The following is a 12284-nucleotide window of genomic DNA, read 5'->3' as shown; positions in this document are numbered from 1 at the left end:
TCACCTTATCTTTGATAAAAGAGGTAAGAACATACAATAGGGGAAAGACAGCCTCTTCAATAAGTGGTGCTGGGAAAACTGGACAGCTACATGTAAAAGAATGAAATTAGAACACTCCCTAACACCATACACAAAATTAAACTCAAAATGAATTAAAGACCTAAATGTAAGGCCAGAACTATAAAACTCTTAGAGGAAAACATAGGCACAGCACTCTATGATATAAATCACAGCAAGATGGTTTTTGACCCACCTCCTAGAGAAATGGAAATAAAAATAAACAAATGGGACCTAATGAAACTTAAAATCTTTTGCACAGCAAAGGAAACCATAAAAAAGATGAAAAGACAACCTTCAGTCTGGAAGAAAATATTTGTATTTGAAGAAACTGACAAAGGATTAATCTCCAAAATTTACAAGCAGCTCATGCAGCTCAATATCAAAAAAACAAAAAACCCAATCCAAAATGGGCAGAAGACCTAAATAGACATTTCTCCAAAGATATAAAGATGGCTAACAAACACATGAAAAGATGCTCAACATCACTAATCATTAGAGAAATGCAAATCAAAACTACAATGAGATGTCACCTCACACAGGTCAGAATGACCATCATCAAAAAATCTACAAACAATAAATGCTGGAGAGGGTGTGGAGAAAAGGGAACCCTCTCGCACTGTTGGTGGGAATGTAAATTGATACAGCCACTATGGAGAACAGTATGGAAGTTCCTTAAAAAACTAAAAATAGAATTACCATATGACCCAGCAATCCCACTACTGGGCATATACCCAAAGGAAACCATAATTCAAAAAGATACATGCACCCCACTGTTCATTGCAGCACTATTTACAATAGTCAGGTCATGGAAGCAACCTAAATGCCCATCGACAGATTAATGGATAAAGAAGATGTTGTACACATATACAGTGGAATATTACTCAGCCATAAAAAGTAAAGAAATTGAGTTATTTGTAGTGAGGTGGATGGACCTAGAGACTGTCATACAGAGTGAAGTGAGTCAGAAAGAGAAAAACTAATGTTGTATATTAAAGCATAAATGTGGAACCTAGAAAAATGGTACAGATGAACCAGTTTGCAGGGCAGCAATAGAGACACAGACGTAGAGAACAAATGTATGGACACCAAGTGGAGAAAGTGGTGGAGGGGAGTGGTGTGATGAATTGAGATTGACATATATACACTAATATGTATAAAATGGATAACTAATGAGAACCTGCTGTATAAAAAAATAAATTAAATTAAATACAAAACTTCAAAAAAAAAAAAAAAAAGAGTCATGGACCACAATGTTCATTGCACCTCTGTTTACAATAGCCAGGACATGGAAACAACCTAAGTGTCCATCGACAGATGAATGGATAAAGAAGATGTGGCACATATATACGTAAAAAGAAACGAAATTGAGTTATTTGTAGTGAGGTGGATGGACCTAGAGTCTGTCCTACAGAGTGAAGTAAGTCAGAAAGAGAAAAACAAATACCATATGCTAACATATATATGGAATCTAAAAAAAGAAAAAATGTTTTTGAAGAACCTAAGAGCAGGACAGGAATAAAGACGCAGATGTAGAGAATGGACTTGAGGACATGGGGAGGAGGAAAGGTAAGCTGGGACGAAGTGAGAGAGTGGCATGGACGTATATACACTACCAAATGTAAAATAGTTAGCTAGTGGGAAGCAGCCACATAGCACAGGGAGATCAGCTCAGTGCTTTGTGACCACCTAGAAGGGTGGGATAGGGAGGATGGGAGGGAGATGCAAGAGGGAGGAGATATGGGTATCTATGTATACGTATAGCTAATTCACTTTGTTATAAAGCAGAAACTAACACACCATTGTAAAGCAATTATACTCCAATAAAGATTAAAAGAAAAAAAGTCTTTAGCATTACTGTGAACTGGAAAATTAGTCACCCATAGCTTGTAGACCCCAAGTTGAAATTTTAATACAAAGAGAATTGGTGAGGGAGTTATATTAAAACATTAAACCTGTTAATATGTGAACTCTTCAAAAAAAAAAAAAAAAAGTAATGAAGCCATAATAGCTGAAAACTTCCCTAACTTGGGAAAGGAAATGGTCATCCAAGTAGAGACAATCCCAAATAGAATGAACCCAAAGAAGACCACACCAAGACATGTTGTAATGAAACAGCAAAAATAAAACATAAAGAGAGAATTTTAAAAGCCCAAGGAAAAAGGAACAAGTTAAGTACAAGGAAACTCCCATAAGGCTAAAAGCTGACTAGTCAGCAGAAACACTGCAGGCCTGAAGGGAGTGGCAGGATATATTTTAAATAATGAAAGGGGAAAACTTACAACCAAGAACACTCTACCCAGTAAGGCTCTCATTCAGATTTGATGGAGAGTTCAAAAGTTTTACAAGCAACCAAAAGCTAAGAGAGTTCAGCACCACCAAACTAGGTTTACAAGAAAAGTTAAGGGGACTTCTCTAAGTGAGAAAGAAAAGCCCACAACTAGAAACATAAAAATTGCAAAAGGAAAAATCTCATTGGTAAAGGCAAATATACTGCAAAGTCAGTAAATCAGCCATGTATTAAGCTAGAAGGAAGGCTAAAAGACAAAATTATACAATCATGTATACTCACAATAACTAGTTAAGGGATACACAAAACAAAAAGATTTAAAATATGATGTCAAAAACAGTAAGTGTGGTGAGGGAAGTAAAAAGGCAAGGTTGTTTAAAATGCATTTAATCTTAAGAGATCAGCAACTTAATCAAGTACATATATTTGTATTTATTTTGCTAAGTACAGTGTGAGGAACATGGACAATAAGTATGTAATATCTTCACATGTTTTAACTAGACTTATCATGATAATCATTTTGACACATATAGAAATACCAAATCACTATGTTGTGTAACAGATACTATCATAGTGTTGTAGGTCAGTTTTATTTCAAAAACAAAAAAGAAACAAACAAACTCAAAGAAAAACAGATCAGATTTGTGGTTATCAGAGTCAGGGGATTGGGGAAGGGACAATTGGAAGAAGGTGGTTAAAAGGTTCAAACTTCCAGTTATAAGATAAATAAGTACTAGGGATGCAATAGACATCATAAATTTAGGTAACACTGCTGTACTTTATATGTGAAAATTGCTAAGAGAGTAAATCCTAAGAGTTTTCATGTCAAGAAACTTTTTTTAAAATTTCTTTAATGTTATACCTGCTGTGAGAATCATTTCATAATGTATGTGAGTAGAATCATAATGCTGTACACATTATACTTAGTGCTGTATGTCAATTATATCTCATAAAACTGGAAGATAAAAGAGGATATTATGAAAAGTTGCACAACAAAAATTAGACAATCTAGAAGAAGTGGATAAATGCTTTGAAAAACTCTATTTACTTACACTGACTAAAAAAGAAACAGATTACTTCAACAGACCTATATCAAATTAAGAGACTGAATTAGTAATCAAAGACCTGCCAAAAAGGAAAAATCAGGGTCAGATAACATCAATGGTAAATTCTACCAAATGTTTAAGGAATTGAATAATTAAGGTAATCCTTTTCAAATATTCAAAAAATGTGGAAAGAAGGAAACAATAAATTACTCTATGAGGCCAGATGTTCCCTGTTACAAAAGCCAGATAAAGACATCACACAAGAATAAAATTACGGACCATGATCATCTCTAAATATAGATATTAAAATACTCAAGAAAATATTTGCAGATCAGATCCGCTAGAATGTTGAAAACAGTATTCACCGTAGTAAAATAGTATTTATGCTATTTATGCAAAGTAAATAAATATTACATTCATTGAATTACCAAAAGTAAATCAATCAATGTAATACATTACATGATTATAATGAAGGGGAAATAAAAACACTATCAAATGACCATTTCAACTTACACAGAAAAGGAAGTTGAGAAAATCCAACATTCTCTGCTGATAAAAACTCTCAAGAAACTAGGAATAGAGGGAAAAGCCCTCAAAATGATACAGGGTATTTCTGAAAAACCCACAGCTAATATCATACTCAATGGTGGAAACTAAGATCAGGAACAATACAAGGATGTATTGTTTCACTGCTGTTATATAACCTTATACTAGAAGTTTTAGCATGGGAATTATACAGGAAAAAGAAATGAAAGGCATCCAAATTGGAAAGAGAGAGGTAAAACAATGTGTATTTGCAGATGACATGATCTTATGCACAGAAAATCTCAAGAATTCAGAAAAAGCTACTAGAACTAATTACCAAACTTAACAAAAGTGCAGAATACAAGATTAACATACAAAAATCAGTTTTGTTTATATAAATGTCAGTGAACACACTGAACATGAAATTTTTTAAATTCCATTTACGAAAACAACAAAACAAATACTTAAGAATGAACCTAATTAAGGAAGTAAAATATTTGCTGCTGAAAACCACAAAACATTATTGCTGCAAGAAATTAAAGAATACCTAAATACTTGGAAAGTCATCCCATGTTCATAGATAGGAAAGCTTAACATGGTTAAGAAGTCATTACTATCCAAAGCAATCTACAGATTAATGCAATGCCTATCAAAACTCTAACAGCCTTTTTTATAGAAATGAGTAATCCAATCCTCAACCTCATATGGAACTATAAGAACTACAATCAGACAAAAAAATCTTGAAAAACAACAAAGTTAAAGGAGTCACATTTATAAACATTGAAATTAGAAATATGCTATAATACCTACAGTAAATTAACACTGTTGTACTGGAAGAAGGACAGGCATATAACCCAATGGAACAGAAGAAAATGCAGAAATTAATCCTCATATATATGGTCAATTGATTTTCAACAAGAGTGCAAGACCATTCAATTGGGGGAAAGAACAGTCTCTTCTCAACAAATAATGCTGATAAAATCTTGATATCCACATGCAAAAGATTGAAGTTGGATCCTTACCCTACACCATATGCAAAAGTTAACTGAAAATGGATCAGAGACAAACTTTAGCAGTAAAACTGTAACACTTTCCCAAGAAAATTCTCAGGGAAAACTTTATCACATTGGATTATGTCAGGATTTCATAGATATAACACCAAAGCATAAGCAAAAAAAGTAAAAAAATAAATAAATAAATTGGACTACATCAAATGCAGAACTTTTGTGCATCAAAAGATACTATCAAGAAAGTAAAATACAATGTACAGATTGGGAGAAAATCTTTGCAAATCATATCGCTGACAAGGAATTAACATGCACAATACATAAAGAACTCCTACAGCTCAACAACAGCAACAAAAACCCAATTGAAAAAGGGGAAAGTACTTGAATAGACATTTTTCCAAAGAAGCTATACAAGTGGTCAAAAAGTATATGAAAAGATGCTCAACATCGTTAATCATTAGGGAAATGCAAATCAAAGAACAAAGAGATACCACTTCACATAGGACAGCTATTATTAAAAAAAAAAACAAGTGTTAATGGAGAAATGAGACCTCCTGCATTGCTAGTAGGAGAGCAAAATCATGCATCTTCTCTGGAAAACATTTTTGTCGTTCCTCAGAAAATTAAACACGGAGCTATCATATAACCCAATAATTCTAATCCTGGCTATATAGCCAAAAGAATTGAAATCAGGGGCTCAAACAAATACTTGCACACCAATGTTCACAGCAACATTATTCACAATATAGTAAATGAGTGGATAAAGAAAATGTGATATACACACAAAACAGAATATTATTCAGCCTTAAAAAGAAAGGAAATTCTGGCATGGTACAACATGCATGACCTTGAAAACAATGCTAAGTGAAATAATGTTAAGTGGGAAAAGGGCAAATACTGTATGATTCCACTTATATCACAAGTCTAGAGTAGTCAAATTCAAAGAGACATGAAGTAGAATGTACTTTACCAGGGGCTAGGGAGTGGAGGAAATAGGGAGTTAGTTATTGCTTAATGGTACAGAGTCTATGTTAGGGAAGGTGAAAATATCTGGGGTATAGATAGTGCTTATGGTTACAAACATTATAGATGTATTTAATGCCACCAAATTCTATACTTACAATACTTTAAAATGATAAATATCATTATGTATATTTTACTATAATTAAAAAAGGCAATGCTTGATTCTATATTAATGTGTGTGTGTGTGTGTATATATATATATATATATATATATATATATATATATACACACACACACACACACATACATATATATATATAACAAAGGTCAAAGCACTAACAGTTTCTTAGTGAGGTAAATAACATCTCTCCCCTTTGCCTCTGCAAACTGTTTCAAAAATCCTCTTTACCAGAATGGCTTAGTAACACCACTATGTAATTGTTTCAGGTACAGGTTATCTTTTTTCTTCATCTCCTAAGTAAGAATTAACCTGATGATGATAGCCTATCGATTAGGATTATTGCAAGCATTTGTAAACATGGTTATAGCATCAATGGTTTAAAAACATTCATTACTTAATCACTTCAGGTCTCAGTTTGCTTGTGTATTACCTGGAGGCACCGAACCAGATTAATTCTCAGTCAGTTGCTTCCTTCTGATAGGATGTGATTCTAAAAATTTTCTAGAGTAAAGGCATTTATCTTAACAGGTCCTATGGAGATACACAGGAAAGAAACCAGAAACTTTAGGAGCCAATACCCGACTATATGAGTGGATTCCACAGAATGATCTTCTTGGTAAGACCAAAGAGAAGCAAAATTAAATGGAAGTGAATGAGGGATAATCTGAATGATTACTCAATAACAAATAAATCCAACAAATTTCTATTCAAAATAAGGAATAAACAACAATAACAAAAAACCCTTGATGTTTTCTTCACATTTCTTGTGGAGCTTGTTAAAGAAAAAATTATAAATGGCACTTGATAAAGACTGTAAGGCACACATTATTCAAAACCATCATGATACATATAGCTACTACTGCAATAGACTTCTACAGTAAGTCAGAGAGATTGGGCTCAACTCTGAGTGCAAAAAGGAAAAGTTGGAAATTTGTAGGCAAAGTTCAGAGTAGGGGGTGTCACTGGATGGCAGATTACTAAGGAAACCTCAGGGCCAAGTGGGTACCCTGGCAAAACTGCCTGAATCAGATTCTTGCTGAAGGCAAACATCACTTGGGGGATGGTGAAGTATGAAGCAACAGCTACATAGGGTGATCAGATATCAGGTTGGAAGAGTCTCGCTAAACTGACTTAGTAGGATGCTTGCTAAAATTGGGCAATGCAGAGATAAACAAATAAACCCCCAAATCAGGGCCTAGTTGAGAAGAGAGTTCAGAGGAGTTTGACTAGACTTTGGTCAAGGATAGAATCTTTGTTAAGTTCTAACATAAATATGGAATTTATAATTCTCGCATTTATGATACACTCTCTCCCTCCTCAGAATCAGAGTCAAGGAAAGTACCTTTAGATCAGGCTCTCATTAACTTTTGTATACAATATTTCAGCATCATCCTGACTCTGTATCCATTTTCTCCCACCTCTCTTCTCTTTTTCTCACTATAACTATTTGAAAAAAATCTGATAAACCATTTCACCAACTATAATGTTATAAATGGTTCCATATTACTCAAAATAAAGGGCAAATTCCATTTTCCTAAACAGAAACCTCATGATCTTGCCCTCATCTATCTTTCTAGCCATTCTCACATTGAAACCCTGCATATATTACCCCCTTCCCCAACCACAGAAGCATTTTTTTCTTAAATCCCTCAGTCCTGTTTACTAAAGAATTCTCACCCCAAAAACTTGTCCAAAGGCAAGTATTTTTCATCATTTAACTCTGTGCAAACCTTTCAGAGGCTTATGGGATCACTTAATTGCTGGAATCACTAGTTGCTGCTTAGCATGGAATAATCAATTGCTGCTTTCTTTAGAGTTTATAGGCATTTACATATGGCCTTATGGCACACAATTATATAGAAGATGCTCCATAATTGAATTATTTATACAAGTGTCATGATTTTCTGTTTCTGAAACTCTTACAACATAGAATAATGATATATATTTTTTTCTTTTTAGGTCATCCCAAAACCAGAGCTTTTATTACTCACTGTGGAACCAATGGGATCTATGAAGCTATTTACCATGGGATCCCTATGGTGGGAATTCCTCTGTTTGGTGATCAGCATGATAATATTGCTCGTATAAAAGCCAAAGGGGCAGCTGTTGAAGTAGACTTGCAAAGAATGACAAGTTCCGATCTGCTTAACACTTTGAAAGCAGTTATTAACAACCCTTCGTGAGTATAGAATATATTCTTTTCTGAGAAGCATCAGTATTTTAAAAGGAGTAAATTGTTTTATTCTACTAAATTGATTACTTTTACATAATCACCAGGGGCTGGCTAACATTAAATATGATTGGCTTATACCTTTCAAATTTTATGAATGCATTTAGATTCACCTGGGCAATAGATTACTGGGCAACAACGTACAATCTCAAAGAAATACTAAATTTATTTAAATAAACTAAGCTATTACTAAATATTATTATTTTTATTAATAGTGTTTGTTGTTTATTTCTTAAAAATTGCAGATATTACCATTATAAAGAATTCAGGCAATATGACAAAAACATAAGGAGATAAAAATGAAAACCCACTTAACTCTCCTCATGTAGCTATAACCAATTACCAGTAGAAATATTACCTCAGCTATTTCCTTGTGCTAATTAATAAATATAAAAGAAAAATAATCCTATAAAAATGGGATCATGTTACTTTTTAATTAAAAATATTTCAAGAGAAAGTCAATGAAGTAAAATTGAGAGCTCCAAGTGGAGACATAGAAGACCCCAGCCTCCCTGTCCCCTGAAAAAGATCAACAATTAGACACTATCCATGAATAAAAATATCTCTGGGAGAGCTCTAAAGTTCACTTAAGAAATTTTAGCAACAATGTGGAACAAAAAAACTCTGAGAATAATCACACAAGAACAGTGAAGACAGCTTATTTATGCCTGCATCATCCCATCCCCAGGCCAGCATTGCTCAGCACCAACAGAGAAATTCCCAGCTAGAAAGAGTTCCTCACCAGGAAGGGAAGAGTGAACTGAGTGACCAGCTTCTAAAGCCTTTTGGGGCACAGAAGTAGAAAAACCAATCCTAAATTTGTATGAAGCCACAAAATATCTCAAATAGCCAAAGAAGTCCTGAGAAAGAAGAATGAAGCTGAAGGCATCCCACTTCCTACTTCAAACTATACTGCAAAGCTAAAGTAAATTTAAAAGTATGGTATTGGCATAAAAATAGACAAATAGACCAAAGGACAGGATTGAGAGCACTGAAACAAACCTTCATATACAAAGTTGAATAATATTTGAAAAAAGAGCCAAGAATAATCAATAGGAAAATGGTTGTCTCTTCATTAAATGGTACTGGGGTAAATTGATAATCATATGCAGGAGAATGAAATTTGGAACTCTATGTTCCATCACTTAGAATCATTGACTAGAAATGGATTAAATAGTAAAACATAACCTGAAACCATGAAACTCCCAGAAGAAAACAAAGGGGAAAAATTCCTTGACAAGGGTTTTGCCAACAATATTTTAGGTATGACACCAACAACACAAGGAACAAATGCAAAAATCAACAAGTGGGACTACATCAAACTTAAAAGCTTCTGCACAGCAAAATAAATGATCCACAAAATGAAAGGCAACTGGCAAAATGGAAGAAAATACTTGCAAAGTACATATCTGATAAGAGGTTAATATACAAAACATATAAAGAACTCTTATAAAGCAGAGTTACTGAATAGATACTTGTCCAAAGAAGACACACAAATGGCTAACACGTACATGAAAAGCAGTTTGATGTCACTAAGCATCAGGAAATGCAAATCCAAACCTTAATAAGGTATCACCTCACACCTGGTAGAATGGCCACCATCAAAAGACAAGGTATATTGTCTTTTCATCTTGTTTATTGTTTCCTTTGCTGTGCAAAAGCTTTTAAGTTTCATTAGGTCCCATTTGTTTATTTTTGTTTTTATTTTCATTACTCTAGGAGGTGGGTCAAAAAAGATCTTGCTGCAGTTTATGTCAAGGAGTTCCTACGTTTTCCTCTAAGACTTTTATAGTGTCTGGTCTTACATTTGAGTGTCTGGTCTTTAATCCACTTGAAGTTTATTTTTGTGTATGGTGTTAGGTAGTGTTCTAATTTCATTCTTTGACATGTAGCTGTCCAGTTTTCCCAGCACCACTTATTGAAGAGACTGTCTTTTCTCCATTGTATGTTCTTGCCTCCTTTGTCATAAATTAGGTGACCATATGTGCATGGTTCTATCTCTGGGCTTTCTATCCTGTACCATTGACCTATATTTCTGTTTTTGTGCCAGTACCATACTGTCTTGATTACTGTAGCTTTGTAGTATAGTTGGAAGTCTGGAAGCCTGATTCCTCCAGCTCCGTTTTTCTTTCTGAAAATTGCTTTGGCTATTTGGGATCTTTTGTGTTTCCATACAAATTGTAAAAATTTTTGTTCTAATTCTGTGAAGAATGCCATTAGTTTGATAAGGATTGCATTGAATCTGTAGATTGCTTTGGGTAGTATAGTCATTTTCACAATATTGATTCTTCCAATCCAAGAACATGGTATATTTCTCCATCTGTTTAAGTCATCTTTGATTTCTTTCATCAGAGTTTTATAGTTTTCTGAGTACAAGTCTTTCACCTCCTTAGGTAGGTTTATTCCTAGGTATTTTATTCTTTTTGTTGCAATGGTAAATGGGATTGTTTCCTTAATTTCTCTTTCTGATTTTTCGTTGTTAGAATATAGGAATGCCAGAGGTTTCTGTGCATTAATTTTGTATCCTGCAACCTTACCAAATTCATTGATTAATTCTAGTAGTTTTCTGGTGGCATCTATAGGATTTTCTATATATAGTATCATGTCATATGCAAACAGTGACAGTTTTACTTCTTCTTTTCCAATTTGTATTCCTCTTATGTCTTTTTCTTCTCTGATTTCTGTGGCTAGGACCTCCAAAACTATGCTGAATAAGAGTGGCAAGAGTGGACATCCTTGTCTTGTTCCTGATCTTAGAGGAAACGCTTTCAGTTTTTCACCATTGAGTGTGATGTTTGCTGTGGGTTTGTCATACATGGCCTTTATTGTGTTGAGTAGGTTCCCTCTATGCCCATTTTCTGGAGAGTTTTTATCATAAATGGGTATTGAACAAAAGCTTTTTCTGCATCTATGGAGATGATCATATGGTTTTTATTCCTTAATTTGTTAATATGATGTATCACATTGATTGATTTGCATATACTGAAGAATCCTTGCATCCCTGGGATAAATCCCACTTGATCATGGTGTATGATCGTAAGGACAACCTTCAGAATGTGAGAAAATATTTGCAAATGAAGCAATGGACAAAGGATTAATCTCCAAAATGTACAAACAGCTCATCATGGAGCTCAATATCAAAAAAAAACCCAAAAAAGAATCCAATTAAAAAATGGGCAGAAGACCTAAATAGACATTTCACCAAAGAAGACATACAGATTGCCAACAAACACATGAAAAGATGCTCGACATCACTAATTATTAGAGATAAAATCAAAACTACAATGAAGTATCACCTCACACTGGTCATAATGGCCATTATCAGAAAATCTAGAAACAATGAACGCTGGAAAGGGTGTGGTGAAAAGGGAACCCTCTTGCACTGTTGATGGGAATGTAAATTGATACAACCACTATGGAGAATAGTATGGAGATGCCTTTAAAAACTAAAAATAGAACTACTATATGACCCAGCAATGCCACTCCTGGGCATATACCCTGAGAAAACCATAATTCAAAAAGAGATATGTACCACAATATTCATTGCAGCACTATTTACAATAGCCAGGACATGGAAGCAACCTAAATGCCCATTGACAGATGAATGGATAAAGAAGATGTGGCACATATATACAATGGAATATTACTCAGCCTTAAAAAAAATTGAGTTATATGTAGTGAGGTGGATGGACCTAGAATCTGTCACACAGAGTGAAATAAGTCAGAAAGAGAAAAACAAATACTGTATGCTAACGCATATATATGGAATTAAAAAAAATGGTACTGATGAACCTAGTGGCAGGGCAGGAATAAAGACGTAGACATAGAGAATGAACTTGAGGACACAGCGGGGGAGGGGGAAGCTGGGGTGAAGTTAGAGTAGCAGCGACATATATACACTACGAAATGTAAAATGATTAGCTAGTAGGAAACAGCAGCATAGCACAGGGAGATCAGCTTGGTGCTTTGCGATGACCTAGAGGG

General features: G+C 34.3%; 1 protein-coding gene and 1 long non-coding RNA gene across 3 annotated transcripts in view; one reads left to right on the top strand and one right to left on the bottom strand.

Moving 5' to 3' along the window:
* LOC137223774 (uncharacterized) overlaps window positions 1-12284 on the bottom strand; it is a 70144-nt gene that overhangs the window by 10056 nt on the left and 47804 nt on the right. The window lies entirely within an intron of this gene.
* Window positions 1-12284, top strand: part of LOC137223772 (UDP-glucuronosyltransferase 2C1-like) — a 36859-nt gene that overhangs the window by 19620 nt on the left and 4955 nt on the right. For both annotated transcript variants that reach the window (XM_067736194.1, XM_067736195.1), the window contains exons 4-5: window positions 6599-6686; window positions 8030-8249. In XM_067736194.1, coding sequence (XP_067592295.1) covers window positions 6599-6686; window positions 8030-8249 — 308 coding nt within the window. The remainder of the gene's footprint in view (window positions 1-6598; window positions 6687-8029; window positions 8250-12284) is intronic.

This window comes from Pseudorca crassidens, chromosome 4 (assembly GCF_039906515.1).
Source record: "Pseudorca crassidens isolate mPseCra1 chromosome 4, mPseCra1.hap1, whole genome shotgun sequence".
NCBI lineage: Eukaryota > Metazoa > Chordata > Mammalia > Artiodactyla > Delphinidae > Pseudorca > Pseudorca crassidens.
The sequence above is the reverse complement of the archived record's forward strand: the minus strand, read 5'-3'. Positions and strand labels throughout refer to the sequence as shown.